Below are 18,421 nucleotides of genomic sequence, written 5' to 3' on the forward strand. Positions count from 1 at the left end.
TATCTTTTTTTTTTCACACTTATTATTTTTTCCTCTAGATTTCTTACTTAAGGTATTTGTAAGGTGTCTCTGCATTGTGAGAATTTCAATGAATAATTTTCTTTTCAAATATGCATATCTAAGCTACCCTTTTGGGCTTTTACCCATATCTACTTTCTTTCACGTCTTATACTATTCTCAAAGTGAAAAAGAAGGATTTTTTTTTTAAATGCCTGTCTTGGGCTGCGCATTGTTGATTAAATACCCTGCTTCTTCTGAGTGAAAGCAATTTTTCATTAGTAAGTGACACCAGCTACCAGTAACACCATGGTTAGTTTTGCATCTTAAAAAAACTTATCTTCTATTAGTTCTATATAAAACCACTAGTGATTGGAAGTTGGTAGTCACTGAAGAATGTAAAGGTGTTGAGGTTGATCCGTGCTTGAGCATGTTTATACGTGAGAGAGAAACTTAATTAATTAAAAACTGGTCACTGCTGCATTGATTCAGGGTCTGTTTGGTGCGACGTATAGTATAAGGCCTGATAGTATAAGACCTGATAGTATTAGGCCTGATAGTATAAGCCCTGATAACTTTTTTATACTATCCAGCGTTTGGACATACTCTGTATAATTTACCATATCGTTTAAATTGATGCAATTTTATGTTTAATGAAGTATTGAATAATGGTATATAATAAAAATCAAATATGGAGATGATTATAACGGTGGTGGCGGTGGTGATGGAAGTAGTGGTAGGTTGGTGGTGGTGGTGGCAATGGTGGTAGGTTGGTGTTGGTGGCGGTGGTGGTGACAGTGGAGATAGGTTGGAGGTGGTGGTGGCAGTGATGGTGGTGGCGATGATAGGGTGGTGGTGGTGGTGGTGGTAAGGCGGTGGTGGAGGCAATGGTGGTGGTGGTGGCGATAGGGTGGTGGTTGTGGTGTCGGTGGTGGCAATAGAGTGGTGACGACGATTATGGTGGTGGTGGCGATAGGGTGGTGGTTGTGGTGTCGGTGGCGGCGGTAGGGCGGCGGCGGTTGTGGTGGCGGTGGCGGCAACACCGGTGGTGGCGGTGGTGGTGATCGGGTGGTGGCGGTGGTGGCAGCGATGGTGGTTGTGGTGTTGGCGACGATAGAGTGTGGTGGTGGTGGTAAGGCGGTGGCGGCTTAGTAAGGTGGCGGCGATGGTGGAGGGTGGAGGCAATGGTGGTGGTGGTGGTGGCGGCGACGGTGATCGGGTGGTGGCGGTGGTGGTGGTGGTGGCGACGACGGTGATCGGGTGGAGGCAATGGTGGTGGTGGTGGTGGCGGCGACGGTGATCGGGTGACGGCGACGGTGGAGGGTGGAGGCAATGGTGGTGGTGGTGGTGGCGGTGACGGTGATCGGGTGGCGGCGGTGGTGGTGGTGGTGGCGGCGACGGTGATCGGGTGGTGGCGGTGGTGGTGCCAATGATGGTGTAAGTTGGCAGCAATAGAGGGTGGTGGTGATGGTGACTTATACATCACAACCTTATCATGCCTTATCCATCACTCACATGATGGATTAAATAATACGTCATTTTAACGTATAAGGGGACTTTGATGGATAAGCTTATACAATACAATGTCATCACCAAACAATGGATAAACTCATAATGTATTGTATAAGCTTATACTATCATGTCTAATACGGCGTGCCAAACGAGCCCTCAAAGTCGTAAAACTTGCACCAACCTTGGTCAGTGTGGCAGTCGCATTGACCATATAGTTCAGGCCCCCACAACCTAACTCTGCAGCACAGAAATACACATGCATGGAGTGAGTGATACACAGATGAGACCAGAGAACTGACAAATACAACAAATGGAACACAACATATTCTCGTTAAAACTTTTTGCCAATGTTATAATGTTATTTATCAATTGTTTCACACAGAGAGAGAGAGAGATTTATAATACTGATTTGTATATTAAGTTTCTAGAGATATTCTAGCTACGTCAGGTTAAAAACATTAGTTAAACTATCAAGTTGACACGTGACGTGAAGTTAATACTACGACTTCTATGTCTTAGGGGTTTACCTTATGCACATTTTGTTCAAGGTTGCACAACACATGTATGAACCCCTCTATCATAGGTTCATCCATCTCAGAATATAATTGTTGATCGATGTGTCATTAATTAACTTAATAGCTTAAAGTTTTGGAATAATTAGTTTATGCATGTTATTAGAATATCTATGAAAGTGATATAGAGTTCGATTATTAATGTTATCTTTAATTCTTCTAATAAAAAAAAGTTTAAATTTCAGCATATGATAAGTGGACTTGCACATTGTTCACGCTTCAAGTCTAAATAAGTTGTAGCTTGAGAGAACGTATTAGAAATATAATCATTCATTTATCCCTTTTCCAACAACTTAATTAACTTTTGGAATAATTAGTTCCTTCAAAAAGGCTTTTTTTTTAAAATAAATTATATTAGGACCCACCCCCAAATTCTTCCACCTCCTCTCTACCAGACCACCACCCTCTTCACCCTCAAGCTTCTTCTTACCTTTTGCCCCAACCACCTCCACTAATCCCTCTTCATCCTTTGCCACTGCCACCTACCTTCGCAAGAGTTTCCCGTTATCACCACCCCCACCATCTGAAATCTAGCAAGAATTAAACTTTCCAAGCCTCACCATGCATCACGAAAGAACCCAACCATACTATAAATTGAACCTTCCAGACCATCATTCTCGTCGTGCTTGCTTTCTTGGGCAAGACTGTCGTCCCTGCATTGGAGAGAAATAGCGTGAGGACAAGACCGTTGGAACGACGACATGGAAGTTGTAGCTCAAGCGCAACAGAATGATGGTATGAGGAACAAAATCGTGGTAGGGTTGCAGTTCAAAGGAGGCCTAGGGGTTGAAAGGAGGCTCGAGGGTGAAGAGGTGGTGGTCCAACAAGGTTGATGGTTGAAGGAAGGAGCTGCGAGTGAAGGGAAAACTCCACATTAGGCTAATGAGAACAAATCACAAGTCGAACAGATATCACATCTTTTATCCTAAACCTTTGAGGCATTGGATGTACGAGTTCTTTCTATTCACAAGACTCGAACCTGAGACGCCTGCTTAAACTATAACAACCTCGTGTCAGTTGATCTACGCGCTTGGTGATATAAGATTTTTTTATACATCGAAAAAATAAATTGCACTCTCTAATGATTGATCTCTTGACCTCCCTCACCCAACCTTCATATCCCCTAACTCTTACCACTTGAATAATAATGAATTTATAGAATATTTAAAAAAATTCAATAAAATATGGGATTTAACATTTTTACACTACCAATATATAGTTATTAAATGTCAATTATAATGAATAAAAAGTGCATAATATTAAGGCCAATTATATTTCCATTTGTTTAGCGACAAAAACTGAAACCTCATTAATAAATTCCGGATTTAATACATTTTTAGGTGATTTTTCATAACTATACAATTTTAGGGTTTTAGTTTTTGTTTAAGAAATCGTAGTTAAAAAATTGCTATTAGTTCCCATGAAAAGTCTTAGAAAAGGAGAAAGAAAGAAGATAAAAGAAAAGACAGAACATGTCAGAATTTGAATATATAATTTACTTTCCATGCTTTATTTATCATTTATAAAATAAGATGCAAGGAAAATTGTATTTAAAAAGGTTTAAAAAGTAAGTAGTAAAATATAAAAATGTCTAAAATTTTATTTAATTTTTTGTCTTTTTTCTTGAAATCTTTTTTGTCAAAGATTCGTCAAATTTCATTGATAAGAATGAATATAATTTTATAGAATGTAGTGAAGTGCCATTATATATTATTTTTGTTCCGAGAGTAATGCTCTAATTGGCAGGTGTGAATTTTTGTTGTTTATTTTTGTTGAAGCCAATACTTAAAACGTTGACTGGTCAAAGACCAAAAACGAAAGCTAGTGTGGGCCTTTCCATCATAGAGTTTTCCAATCCCAATAAAACCAAGGTGCCACCTAATATGCACCCCTTTTTAGTGGTGCAACCTTGCACCACTATACCAATTGTCCATTTTATCCCTGTTAAAAAATATTATTTTATAAAAAGAAAAAAATATTGGTATTACCAAGTGGATTTTGATGGGATTAATTTTTGAACAGGGGTAAAATAGACAATTAACATAGTGGTGCAAGGTTACACCACTAAAAAGTGGTGCATATTAGGTAGACCCTAAAACCAAAGACAATTTTGCGTTTCCAGTGTAGATCTTGGTCGCAAATACGGACAATGACTATTAATATTTGGTCACGTTGATAAAATTCTTAATTATACACATCATTCACACCAATTAAACCACATTATGAGATGTAACATATTCTCCGCATAAAACAATCATATTTAAGTCGGGTGCAAAACTTTACAAACAAAAATTTTCCCATATATAATACTCGAACCTGATACCGTACATTTTTATTCTTATATCAAAATTTGCCTTAAGTATTATAACTTCCCAAATATTACATTCATGATTCATCCTTGTCACTTGACAATCATGCTATGCCTCAACAACATTGTTTCATCAAAATTTTGTCTCCCAACCGCATCTCCTTAGTATTTCTGTGATCTCATTATAGACAACTAACAACTGTCCATGTTTCTTATTCATCCAAAACACACTCTTATCATTGAGAATGTTTCCATAACAAACTAAAAAATTTCAAATTTCATGACTCTAAAGTAACATTAGAAAGTCCATTTGATTTGTTCCTCTTAGTTATTTGGACTATTATGCAAAGAATTTGGACATGATCCAACTGTTAACTCATCACTCTTAGAGCTCAAGCATCCAGCATCTAAAACCCCAATAGGGCTTTGAGGCATAAATGGTGCAGAAGATTTAGTGCCCAAACTAGCAGCAACTTTGATCAAGGACAAGTCTTTGATCAGTTCAAGACACTTGAGAACTCTCTCCTGCAAAATGTTAAAATACCATAACTGAAAAGTCAGAACAAACACAAAGATGATATCAATTATCAAACAATGATTATAATCAACAAAACAAGGACAAGCATAAGCAAATTTGTCATCACTCCTCACTCACTGGTTCTGTGGGAACCACCATCTCACTCACCTTCTCTACAATGTAGAAATCAGTTATGGCCTTATCAATCTCTTGATCTTGCAATTCCCTTAAAACAGAAATTGCCACTGCTGCAGCAATTTCAGAAGGCTTGAATTCCAAGAAGTCAATACCTGCAATTGATTTTTCCAACTCATTATACCTAAAAAACAATAGAGTACCACAGGAGGATCAAATGTTCAAACAGGGCAATGAGGATACCTCTGATTATGATAAGGATGAGCTGCAATGATCTTGAAATGGACGATCCTACCGGATGCTTCTCGTGATTGATCTTACCAAGGAAGTATTCAATGAAAGAACAAGGAGTTAAAGCTTGCATTTTCCATCTCAATGTGCTTAATACCAGAAGTTCCATTTTTTGAATGGTTTTAGCTTCAAACACAAACTTTGGTTCTCCAACCTATCCATTATGAATATCAATGAGAAAATTAAAGGCTATATAGCATACATGATAAAATCATACTTAACCATCTTAGAAGATTGTATGATTATGATATACCTGTAAATCTACAGATTGAGGCACTTTAACTTCCTCCATTTTAGCTGCAATTGACAAGCAAGCTACAGCTACCAATTGCACAGTCCATTTTACGCCTCTCTAAACATACCAAAGAGAAGAGGCCATTAACACCAAATACACTATCAAAAAGAGATCAGAGACATAATCCAACTAAACATTCAAATGTTTTATCTTACCGGCAATTCGAAAACTGATAGAAAGCGATCCAAGTAGTTCACAGATAGACAAAAGCTCAAGGGTCCAAAACCATAATACGCATGAGCCTGTAGACCACATCATAAAAGGACAAACGAAATCAATTCAAAACATCAACAAGTTACCACAAAGATTTGGCAATACTACCTAGCAAATCCAAACCAAGAAAACACATTGCAAAACCCAATTGATACCCAATGATGAAGCCAAGCATTGCATTGAAAATCATAAAAGAACAAACAACTCCATAACAACGTAAAAAATAACTCTTTTGAAGACTAAATCCCCATTAAAAGCACCAAAACCACCTGAGTACTAATCCACATTATCAGCAACAAAAAAAAATCTTAAAACTGGATTTGATTTTCATGTGAATTGAATGAAAATGCGAACTTGGTGGCAAAAATGAACTATGTCTAATGAATCAAACAAAACCCCATTTGAGAAAACCAATAAACAAACCTTCCAAATCCAATCAAGAGCCTCTCTTCTAACACTCAAGTCCAATTCTCCACTACGCAGCCTCTTGAGATAATCATCCCTGGGCAAATGCTCCCTCTCCTTCTCCACCATGACCCTCACAGTTTCATCACTCTGCACCATAAACCACGCAAATGGCTCCGATCCATGGTTGTTCTGACTCAGACAGTGATGATCAGAGCTAACGTTTGTGTGGTCCTGCTGTCCTACCAAACCATCATCATCAACATCATCATGAAAGCAGGTACTCCTGTCTTCGGAACAGAGAAGGTTGGAGGTGGGACTGGTGAACCTCTCTGCCATTGAAAGAGCTCAGAAATGGTGCTAAATCATCAAAAAGAGGGGGTTGAAAGAAGAAAACTTTTGTGGTGAGATGAAAAACCCAGATGACAATGTTTGAGAATGGAAGAGTGGAGTGGAGAATGGAGTGAAAGAGTGGTGAAAGGTATGAGCTTTATGTAGGAAGAGGATGATGGTTTTAGGGTAAAAAACAAGAGAGATAGATGGGAGGCGAGAAAGATGGGTAATGGTATCATCCATGGATACATTCACCAAAACCAAAAAAAGAAAGGAAATACAGGGAAATGATTTTATGGCAAAATATCAAAAACAGAGACTGGTTTAATTTTGTCAAAATGGGAAATCCAAATAAAGAAATGTGATGAAATCAGATTATGAGAATTCTTTTTCTGCAAAATATTTTGTTATTTAGTGTTTTTTTTAAGAGTCAATTATTGAGTCAAACCTTTTGATTCTGGCAAAGTTTTAATGATGAATAATTTCTGTGGAATTATGATAAGTCGCATCCATTCAAACAAAATGTGGTTTAAATAGGTTTAAAGTACGAAATAAGAGTGAATTAGATTTGGTCCCTGAGAAAAATTCATAGGTTTTAGTCCAAGATTAATGAAATATGTGATTTAGTCCTTGTTGTTCTTTTTAGGCGAAATTAAGGTCTGTTTGGTATGTTGTATAGTATAACGTATGATAGTATAAGACATGATAATACTAGGTCTGATAATATTAGGTCTAATAAAAATTTAATATTATATTGTGTTTGGTCGATGAAAGTTGTAAGCTGTGTTCAAAGGGTTATTGTCTATCGTTGACCTCTATGGTAGAATCAATCGGGGCATGAGAGGCAGTGGTTTCAGCGGTTCGAGTCAGCTTATCTCCAACTCGTGAACTTAGCCGATCCAAAGCTATATGATAGCACCCAATTTTTCCGATTCGGCAAAATCATTTCATTCAAATGAATATAATTTTATGTTTTGTGAAATGTTGAATAATGATAGATAGTATAAAAATGTAGATGATGGTGGCGGCAACGGTAGTGGTGGCGGTGGCGGCAGTAGCAGTGGTGAATGGACAGTGGTGGTTGTGGTGGTGGCGTATAGGTAGCAATGGTGGTATTGAGTGGTGACGACAGTGGAGGGAGGTGGTTGTGGCGAAAATGTTGGTGGTGGTCATGATGGTGGTCAGTCACGACGATGACAGTGGTGATGGACGGTGAAAGTTGTCGATGTGACTGTAGAGGTGACAGTGGTGGTACTAAATGGTGACAGCGGTTAAGGGAGGTGGCTGCGGTGGTGGTGGCAATGACGGTGGGCAATGGTGGCGACGACGACAATGGAGGGTGGTGGCGACAAATGGTGTTGGTGGAGGTTGGTGGTGGTGGTGGCGACGAATGGTGTTGCTAGAGGGTGGTGATGGTGGTGGTAGAGGTGTCAGATGGTGCTGGTAGAGGGTGGTGGAGGTGGAGGGTGGTGGCGATGGACAAAATATTTCTATGTAGCTTATACATCGCACTCTTATCATGTATTTATCCATCACCCATATAGTGGATTAAATAATTCATCATTTTAATGTATAAGAGTGATTTAATGGTTAAGCTTACACAATACAATGTTAACAAAGCAATTGATAAGTTCGTAATGTATTGTATAAACTATACAATCATGTATAATACGACGTATCAAACGAGCTCTTAAACTATCACAAAACGCACCTTAAAAACTAACTTTAGATATTCTTTAATGTTGGGGACTAAAGCTATGTTTTTTTTTATTAAAGGTACCAAATTTAATTCATCCTTATTTTATTTTATAGGGTCTGAAAACATATTTAACCAAAAAATTATCCAATCAAAAATAATACAAGGAGCTATTTAGTTTATAAAAAATTGTAGTTAAAAAGACATTTGGTTGAATTTACATAAAAAAATAATCTCTTAACTTTTTTAAAACGAGCCAAAAAATGAACTAGCGGGGTAGTTTTTTTTTTTCCCCTTTAAAATAAACAGGGGGTGGGTTTACGGTGGGTTAACATAGATTAGTTTTTTTTTTAACAAAACAGAGATTTTTTTTTTCAAATCTCCTATTTCTTTTATTCCTTCGTTTTGATTCTTGATTTTTTTTTATAAAACGGATTGTTTCGGTTCATTCTGACCATGAGAAGACTTAGTCGTCACAAGGCCCATCTTAGAGACCTTGTATTGGGCCAAAGACAAGCCCATCACCTCAAAGGCCCTATCCCTTTGGATTTGAGGCCAGTACAAAATGAATCGTTTTGACTCGACCAATTATAGCGTTAGATATTATAGCTCAACGACACATAAACCAAAGGCCTTAAAGTTCCAATAACGAATAATCATCATTTGATGATCAATGGTGGCGGTGATCGTTACTTTGTGAGACTTGAGCACAAGCCTAACACTCAAAGAGGCAGAATAAGAGCCTGCAAGGAAAGACCAATACACTCTCATATGCTACTTAGATCCCGAGCTCAATTACTCATGAGCTTGAGATCTTAGTTCACTAGAGAGAGAAGATAAAAAAATTATTGACATAATCTTTCAAAAAGATATCAATTAAAGAGAGAAAGGAGGAAGAAACAGATAGAGGAAAAAAAAAAAGAGAGGAAAGGCTCAGAGTAGTGGTTGTAGACTTTGTACGTGGGGGTGGGGTGATGGTGGGAGAGAAAATGATGGGAGGATTATAGTTTTTCTTGGGTTTGGGCAATAGGTTTGATGAATGGTGCAGGTAGAGAAGAAAAAAAAATTGATTTTGTGATCTTGGGTTAAATGGTTTGATTTTTGGCAGGGGGTTAAGGTGGGATGAAGAAGAACGACGAAGAAGAACAAAGAAGACAAAGATTAAGGCAATGTTGCCTGTTATCTGAATTCATTAAAGAATTATCGAGAAGAAGATGAAGATGTTAAAAATTATATATTAGAAATTATGGATAAATAATTACTTCAAAAAATAAAAATAAGTTTTAGATAAATAATTACATACCTAATTTTGGCCCCCTCAAATTGACATGTGAGTCATTATGTCAGATGCTACTGATTGGACACTTGACAAGGTCACCATACCACTCACTGCCTCTCATGTGGGATCAAAATAACGTGATTTTCCAAATATTAGGGGCTAAAACCCAACTTTATTTTGGCGAGGGACATTTTCAAACTTCGCCGATTATACTGAGATTACAGAGATGAGATGAGTAGCACACATGGTTGAGCTAAGGATAATTGTAGGTGAAAGGATAAGGTTCGAATCATGAAGAGAGATAATTTGTATACTTTATATTTTTTGGCCAATGGATAATTTGAATACTAGTTTACTAAAAAAAAAAAGTTATACTGAGATTAAATATACTTAATTAACCCAAAGCATTAAAAAAAACAAGCAAACAAAAAAATAAACTTGTAAACCCTAGCGGCCACCGTGTATATATAAAGGCTTGAAAGCTAAACTCCTCAGTCTCTCACCTCACTCTCGTGAAATCACCATGGGGCTCACAACACTTCATCCCATTCCTCTCTCGAAGCTTCCCACTGCCTCCACTTTCCTCCCTAAACCCTTTCTTCCTCCTAGACAACAAACCCTAATCACCCCCTCAGCTGCACTTTTATCTCGTATGTTCTCTAATCCTCTCCAATTCGTATTCAATTTCAATCCTTAACAAAACTCATTTTCCATAATCATTTTCTGTCTTACATTGCTTCAAATCTTATTCTTTTGCTTGTTTCATTCATGGGTAGCTCCAATTATTTGACATTTCAGCTGAATATTGTTTTTTTAATACAAAGTTTTGTTTTTTATTTACATTTTCTGTTGTGTTGAATGAATTGAGTCTGTAATGTGCTTTACTCTTGTTAACTGAGCTATTGAATCAAATGGGTCATTGTAGTTTAATGGTGAAAGTATAAAGTTTTAATTTTTTTTTGGTTTTTTATGTAATGTCAGGATCAATTTTTGTGAGAAATCTGTTGACGAGGGCAACCTCATCCGATGAAACATCCGGGTCAAGTAGTTTTTATGGTGAGAAGCGTGACGGTGTTGTAATCTTGGATGATGTCAAAGGAGCTGGTGAGAATGGATTCAGTGAAACTGTGGTGAGTCAAGATCCAAAGGAAGAGGTGCCCGTGGATGAACAAGCGTTTGCTCTGTTGGATGATCTCAATATGAAGGTAACTTAAACAACCTCGACCCTGCAATTTGTCAAGTGTCTTTACATGATAGTGTTGTGTAGTTACTGTGAGTTTGGTGATTGAGGGATGAGTGTTTATGCTTTTTTAACTTTACTCTTTGATTTAGACTAGTTTGCTTTTCCATATTGCGTTGCTATGATGACACCTCAGTTTATTGATGGTATTTAGAGAATGCTTGATGATACTTCGGCAGTCTTGTCGAACTGAGCGGTTAACTGAGCAACAATACATGGTTTCATAATTTGTTTTTTCATTTCCTTTGCTCCATGTAATTATTCATAGTTATGGCTTATGAGGATTTTACTTGAGCAGCATTTCATGTACCCAAAGAAAACATAATTGTGTGGTTGTTGTGCCTGTGTTCTATTAGTTTTGACCATGATACCCCAGTTACAGTTTTAATCAATTCTTATGCTGCACTACACTGCTGTTTGGTGTTAAAGAAGTGTTAATGTTGGTTCTTGTATACAGTATATGAACGACTAATTAAAGCTTTGCTATGATGATACCTCAGTTTATTGATGGCATTTAAAAAATGCTTGATGATACTTCGGCAGTCATGTCGAACTGAGCGGTTAACTGAGCAACTCTGCATGGTTTTAATTTTTTTTTCCTTTCCTCTGCCTCATAAGGTTTTAATCATTTTTTATGCTGCACTACAATGTTGTTCGGTGTCATAATTAATAGTTCTTGAGAAAGAAAGTGTAGGTGATTGTTCTTGTATACAACAAATTTCATGACTATTTAAAACTTTGCTATGATGATACCTCAGTTTATTGATGGCATTTAAAAAATGTTTGATGATACTTCGGCAGCCTTGTCGAACTGAGCGGTTAACTGAGCAACTCTGCATGGTTTCATTTTTTTTCTTTTTCTTTGCTTCTTGTAATCATTCATAGCTAGGATTTATGAGGATTTTACTTAAGCAGCATTTCCTGCACCCATGTTGTATCAGTTTAGACCAATTTTCTTCAGAATTCTCATGATACCTAGTTAAAGTTTTAATCATTTTTTGTGCTGACTACGTTGTTATTTAGTGTCGTAATTAATAATCCTTGAGAAATGAAGTTTTAGTACTGATTCTTGTTTGCAAATTTTTTCATGACTAATTTAAACTTTGCTATGATGATACCTCAGTTTATTGATGGCATTTAAAAAATGTTTGATGATACTTCGGCAGTCTTGTCGAACTGAGCGGTTAACTGAGCAACTCTGCATGGTTTCATTTTTTTCTTTTTCTTTGCTTCTTGTAAACATTCAGTTATGATTTATGTGGAATTTACTTAAGCAGCATTTCCTGCACCCAGAAAACGTAATTGTGTGGTTGTTCCTGTGTTGTATCAGTTTAGACCAATTTTTTTCAGAATTCTCATGATACCTAGTTAAAGTTTTAATCATTTTTTATGCTGCACTACATTGTTATTTAGTGTCGTAATTAATAATCCTTGAGAAATGAAGTTTTAGTGCTGATTCTTGTATACAAAATTTTTCATGACTAATTTAAACTTTGCTATGATGATACCTCAGTTTATTGATGGCATTTAAAAAATGTTTGATGATACTTCGGCAGTCATGTCGAACTGAGCGGTTAACTGAGCAACTCTTCATGGTTTCATTTTTTTTCTTTTCCTCTGCTTCACGTAAGCATTCATAGTTATGGATTATGAGGGATTTACTTAAATTATGCCCAATCACCCTTTACGCTTTTTTGTTACTCATCAATCTCTCATCAGACCCATTATAGCCTGGATGTCATGATTTTTTTACTGGATGTAATAAACTCATTAATTTGTTTTCTTATTTGATTTTATGAAAACTGACTGCCTTTCTTTCTACTGGCGGGAAGAATATTGATTGTATTTTCTGCTTCCTATATTTGTTTGTATTGCATTTCTGATTTCTGATTCAGTCTAACACACCTTTCTCCCCTCTATACAGCTGGACTTAAACGATACTGGTTCTATTGTCTTGTATGGTAGCGGTGCTGTAGTGGCCCTGTGGTTGTTATCAGCCGTTATTGGTGCAATTGATTCTATCCCTCTGGTGTGTATCTAACTTCAATAGTGTAAATATTTCAAACAGAAAACCAGCCCTTATAAACGCTAATCGTTTTTTGGTTGCTTCTTATGGCAGTTCCCCAAGTTGTTGGAAGTTGTAGGGCTTTCATATACAGTTTGGTTCACTACCCGTTATCTGCTTTTCAAGGTATTTGCTTAATTTCAGTTCTTTTGGCTGCTAAGTGGATAATAGTGACCTAGATTAATTATATTTGTTAACCTGCAGAAAAACAGAGATGAGCTAGGTGCTAAAATAGAGGAGCTCAAGGAACAAGTAATTGGTTCAGAAGATAAATAATTGTACTGAAAGTATGGGTTTTTATTTTTCGGCTGTGCTTACAGTATGATTGTACAGTTACGTCCCTTCTAGTTAAGTGAATTTGTTGATTTTCTTCTCCATCCCTCATACCGCCTCTTTGCTACACAGGCAAGTACTGTAGATTTTGTTTTGGTTGATAAGTAGTATAGTGTCAGCATCTGTATTCCATTATTCAAAGTGTTGCTAGTGCTTAATCTGTTTGTGCATTGTGGCTATCCATTGCACTTTTCACTGGTTGCACAGGTTTGAGTTTAAATAATGGCTTTGCATAGTAAGTTAGTGTACATCTAATTTTGAGATTTTGATTGGCATTATTGTGAATGGTTGTCTAAATGAAGGTAAAGTTTGGGTTTAATCTCCCAACTCCTAGGTAGTTTAATAATATTTAAGTTAAAAAAAAGTGAGCTAGAAATTTAAATTTAAATTAATTATTTATATATAAATAATTGGCAGCCTAAATAATTCTATTAGTCCATGGGGGTGGGGTAAAGTTACCCTCATGGGTCATTTTGACAAACTATGGTAATATCGATTTGATATGAATTTAAAATGAGATTAATTTCTTTGCACTGACAGTGTAAATAAGTTTTACACAATCATGCAATTACATCTCTTCGTTTTGCTAGCTAATAGGAAATGAAGGGATGTAATTGAATGATTGTGTAAAACTTTTTACACTGTGTGCATAGAAATTAATTTCAATTTTATCTCATATATTTGGGTCTTAGTTCTATTTATTCTGTGTAATTAACTGTTTATGATTCTAGCATTTTCACTCGTCACAATCTTTGCCAACCTGCAATGTTCAAGTGGTGCCTCTTTTTTTGCTACAATATACTGGGCTAAAAGCCCAAACTACTCCTTGAAGTGCCTCTTTTATGACATGTTTGGATCAACTTATTTATACTTAGAATTAATTCTAGCACCCAGTATCCCAGATATCATGTTTTGCTTTGGCAACTTCATGCTAAAGTTCTACACAGGTGACTTTCCATTCCAATACTGAAGAACGCCTCCCTAGTTGACCTAAATAGTTGAGTATTGCTATTTAGGCCGAATGAATGACCAAACAAAACAGCCGGATGTTACATGGCCATTTACAATTTGGTGAAAATAAGTTATCATTCAATGTTAGAAATCAAAGTATCTTTGTATTAACCAATTGGAAATGAAAATGAAATTTTGTTTGGTACATTTTATCAATTTCCTAGCCACTACATAAGTTAAAAACTAATGTCTTTTTCGCATCTTATTTACCTTCTCACCTAGAATGAGAAATAGAAGAGAAATGAAAAATATGATACGTGAAAAAAGATAACATAAAATTAAAAAAATTAGAATGTAATTTAATTTCAAGTTTAGTAAAAATATTATTTTAATTAGAGTAATAATAAATGATAAAATCTATAATTTGTATTTTTTTATAAAAAATTAAAATGATTTATTATATACATGTTTTGTCTTTATATATTTATAAAATGTAAATTACATGTTTTGTGTGGCTAGGAGCTCTTTCCATTTCCATCATAAAAGATTTTGCACCCGGTGATGGAAACGCATTTGATTTTATTTAGTTCTCCTATACCTAATGATAAAAAGATCAACTATGTCTATGTCATAAGAGAACATCACTCAGTTCTGCGTATGCTGAGATTATATGAGGTGCTGCTTCTTTGTGCCCATACAAGTGTTACTTCTTTTTTCACTGTCACTATATATGCAAGTGTTATTTCAAACCAGTTACGATTTGAGTGGCCTATAGTGGTCAAAGTGGAATAACCTGCTGCACAGACACACACTTCTCCCTGATCTTCTGGTATTGAGTGAGATTTTTAGCAGCCAGTGAAAAAGATTCGACAACCCAACTTAAAGGGACCAAATTATTTATGGTCCCACCAGTTGATGGATATTATAGGATATCCTGGTTGATTACGATTATGCTCTATGGCTTCAATTTTATGTAATTGCGAGCCAATTTGGAAGTGTCTGCTCCTAGTCCTGGCTCCAATTATAGTGTTTTTTTGTGGCCAATTTGATTTTATTCTGGTTGATTATGTGTTTGGAGAATAAATAGACTTACATTGCTGTTACACAAGAAAGTTACAAGAAATGCTCATTAATGCTAACTATGTCATTTGGGGGAAATCTAATAGCTATCACTAGTGTTTAGGATTGTTAATTTATCATTTATAATGGTTTTAACTTCTATGGACCCGTTTCCTGCGGTTTGATCGAAGAAATATTTATTTTGTAGTAGGTGTAGACAACATCTATAATGAGAAAAGAAGAGAAAATAAAGAATGAATGAATTTGATATATAATCTGATGATAGTGATCAATCTATGTATCATAATTATTGGTGAAAAAAAGACGTTGATTCATGTCTATTTTCTATTGGCCTAGCTGGCATTTGCTGATAATGTGAGTGTGGTGGTGGTTTCATTTGAGGAGAGATCAACATCAATCTTCCCATTCTAGCAATGTCAATTAATTTATGGACAGCGGAAGGTTATATAGCAATGAATGGTTGATGGTCAGTGAATGGTGATGTTTCATCCACTAAACACATCGTACAGCAAAAACGACAATTCTCATTCCTCTTTTTGGGTACATTGAACAATTCTCATTCTAATGTGGATAGAAATTCTTACACTATAGTGAAAAAGAACTGCTGAAGATGCATAATTTTTCATACACAGACTTGTTGACAGAAGACAAGTCCTTGCTTTGCATAAATGGCCCAATTGATGCATTGATTCAGCTCGCGGTTTATCTAAGGAAGCTTCAACTGGTTTCGTATAGCATTGGATTCCAACCATAGAGGACAAAGTAAAAAGCCTTCATTCATTCCGTGGAGCGTGTGAATTGCTCAAGGAATAAAAAGAATGAATTAATAATAATAATCCTTGCCTCCTTGGTACTTTTTCAATACATAAACGTGGTTAACTGGTTATATAGTATACTATAGAAAAAATAATCAACACTATATTATACTTTACGCCTCTTCTGGTCCCAATCCCCGAAAGTTATGAGCTGTTGAGACACATAGATCAAGAATTACTCCACCAAAATGTGCACTGAATCGTGATTCACGACACTTGTTCAATTGTACTATGTTTGAATTGTTGTCAAACCAAGGTGAAGGCCACATTCAAGTGAGTCCAACAAACAAGTCCTTAACACCGATTTACATATCTCAATATATAAATCAAGAAGTTAAAATTTCTCTATAAAGATTGTAGAAACAAAATTTTAACACGCAAGTTTTAATGTTAATTCACGTTAATCTCAACGGAAATTCAATCACACGCTTATAGAAGGAAACAATACACTTACAGCAAAAGCATCGTCACGCATGGTCTCCAACTTTTCATGATATCCTCTTGCTATATAAACACAAGTCTTAAAAATTTGTTAAGCAACTCATTGCACTGTCATTAATATAAAAAATGACAACTTTCACAACATCCATCCAACTTACAAGGTAACGTAAACGTATATAATTTCTTCCATTCAAATTCAATACATTGAATCGGAATTTACCCTTTATACTGATACATCAGTATGATGGTGATGTCTTTAAATTGTGTATACTTTTCAAGTACAAAGAAATAAATAAATGAACAAAAAACTTTAACGTGACAACAATTCAAGGATCCAAATTCATTCAACCGTGCTAGTTGATTTAGGGATAATGTATGAAAAATAATCCTGGATTAGAAACAAAAAATAAGAACAACAACCTTAATTTGATTAATAATATAAGTACTAATATTTTTCTAAAACAAAATGCAGAGCTTATTGAAAAGTAAACATAGTAAACATTCATTCAATTCTTCGTCATCATCATCAATCTAGTAATCCTTGAACATCTTGCGGACCTGTTCCAATGTCACGAACAGCACCACGGTGAAGGGTCCCTGCCTAGAAATTGTAGGTATGAATCCCTTATAGAGAGCCATGGGTCCCTCAGCACGCACAGTCTTCAAGGCACAGTCCAACGCGCCGGCGTACGGCGGCTCCGCCCCAGGCTCCACCTTCATGTTCATCACCCTCGTCTTAATCACATCAACCGGGTTCGACGCAACCGCCGCCACAAACCCCGCCGCGAAACTCGCCGTCACGTGGGTCCCAAGCCCGTCACGCATCAAACCCTTCTCCAGAATCATCTCCTTGAACTGGTCGTACGACGCCAGCTGCGACGCCGTCACCAGCATCGCGCGGTTCACAGTCAGCGATGAACCGCGCCAGAGGCTGGTGACTCCCTCCTGCTTCGCCATCCTGGTGATGGCGTCGACTACAGATGAGTAGTTCCGGCGCTGCGCCGCCGGGAGCCTCCCGTCGGCCTGCATTCGCACCATGGCGACGTCGGCGGGGTTGCCAACAGCGGCGCCGATTCCACCGGCGATGAGTCCGGCCTCGATCTTGCGTGAGAGCGGCATGTTTCCGCCGTTGGACCACTTCTGCTTGAGGATGTCGTAGAGGCCCATGCGGGTGGTGGAGTACAGCATCTGACGGAGGACGGTGGCGGAGACGCCGGAGAAGAGTGCGCGGAGGCCTTCTTGTTGAACAAGACGGACGCCAACAGAAATGGGGCCCACGCGGGGTTGTGGCATCGGCGGCGGCGGAGGAGAATGTGGATGCGCCGCCACGTGGATGGTTGAACCGTTTTGGAAGGCGAGAGCGGGTCGGAGTTGTTGAACCGGTTTAGGGGCAGCGTTGGCTTCACCCTGGAGCTGCATGCGGACCTTGATGAGATCTAGAGGGTGGGTGGAGCAACCGGCGATGATGGAAGCGATGCCTCCTTCTGCGAAACCTTTAAGGCCCATTGTGGTGGTTTTTTTCTTAGAGAATGAGGAAAGAGTAAAAGAGAGTTGAAGAAATTGGTAGCTAATTAGGGGTGTTTTTTGAAAGAATGAAAAGAAAAAGGACTGAAATTAATGGGGGATGATTGTATAGGACCAGTTGGAGTTAGAGGACATCTCACTGGAAACCAGGAGATGGGAATGGAGGCCACAGGCTATGGAGGAAGAGTGTGGAACGTTGGGCCTTTGAGACATATGCTATGGTGTGTTTGGTTTTGGTGTGGAGAAATTGTGAGATGAGAATGGGAATTTATAGGTGGTGAGTTTTTGTGGGGTTACTACTATCTAGGAACCATCATCTTACGCGATTCCTGGACTCACATAATTGCGGAAGGCATTAGGTCCTGTTGACAGTCCAACTCCAACACACGCAAATTAAATAATCAACGCGCTTGTAACTT

General features: G+C 37.4%; 3 protein-coding genes and 5 non-coding genes across 8 annotated transcripts; 6 read left to right on the forward strand and 2 right to left on the reverse strand.

Annotated features, from left to right (window-relative positions):
- Positions 1-4,385: 4,385 nt before the first annotated feature.
- On the reverse strand, positions 4,386-6,861 carry LOC130740069 (cyclin-D4-1-like). Its single transcript, XM_057592565.1, is given in 7 exon segments — positions 4,386-4,718; positions 4,720-4,914; positions 5,075-5,196; positions 5,285-5,486; positions 5,586-5,684; positions 5,783-5,869; positions 6,264-6,861. Coding segments are annotated over 7 exon segments (1,077 nt in total). The 5' UTR covers positions 6,585-6,861; the 3' UTR covers positions 4,386-4,667.
- Positions 6,862-10,040: 3,179 nt separating this feature from the next.
- LOC130740070 (protein CURVATURE THYLAKOID 1D, chloroplastic) lies at positions 10,041-13,430 on the forward strand. Its single transcript, XM_057592566.1, has 5 exons — positions 10,041-10,203; positions 10,535-10,758; positions 12,718-12,822; positions 12,913-12,984; positions 13,063-13,430. Exons 1-5 carry the CDS (start codon positions 10,077-10,079, stop codon positions 13,132-13,134), a joined length of 600 nt encoding a protein of 199 aa, XP_057448549.1. The 5' UTR covers positions 10,041-10,076; the 3' UTR covers positions 13,135-13,430.
- On the forward strand, positions 10,910-11,002 carry LOC130741671 (small nucleolar RNA snoR128). The gene has a single exon (XR_009020557.1). It is a non-coding gene; the product is annotated as a small nucleolar RNA snoR128 (small nucleolar RNA).
- On the forward strand, positions 11,274-11,366 carry LOC130741673 (small nucleolar RNA snoR128). The gene has a single exon (XR_009020559.1). It is a non-coding gene; the product is annotated as a small nucleolar RNA snoR128 (small nucleolar RNA).
- On the forward strand, positions 11,532-11,624 carry LOC130741674 (small nucleolar RNA snoR128). Its single transcript, XR_009020560.1, has one exon. It is a non-coding gene; the product is annotated as a small nucleolar RNA snoR128 (small nucleolar RNA).
- LOC130741675 (small nucleolar RNA snoR128) lies at positions 11,897-11,989 on the forward strand. The gene has a single exon (XR_009020561.1). It is a non-coding gene; the product is annotated as a small nucleolar RNA snoR128 (small nucleolar RNA).
- On the forward strand, positions 12,287-12,379 carry LOC130741676 (small nucleolar RNA snoR128). The gene has a single exon (XR_009020562.1). It is a non-coding gene; the product is annotated as a small nucleolar RNA snoR128 (small nucleolar RNA).
- A 3,455-nt stretch (positions 13,431-16,885) lies between the features above and the next one.
- On the reverse strand, positions 16,886-18,257 carry LOC130740071 (mitochondrial uncoupling protein 5). Its single transcript, XM_057592567.1, has one exon. The coding sequence runs from the start codon at positions 17,982-17,984 to the stop codon at positions 17,010-17,012; it is 975 nt and encodes a 324-aa protein (XP_057448550.1). The 5' UTR covers positions 17,985-18,257; the 3' UTR covers positions 16,886-17,009.
- Between the last annotated feature and the right edge of the window lie 164 nt (positions 18,258-18,421).

This window comes from Lotus japonicus, chromosome 2, assembly GCF_012489685.1.
Source record: "Lotus japonicus ecotype B-129 chromosome 2, LjGifu_v1.2".
Lineage (NCBI taxonomy): Eukaryota > Viridiplantae > Streptophyta > Magnoliopsida > Fabales > Fabaceae > Lotus > Lotus japonicus.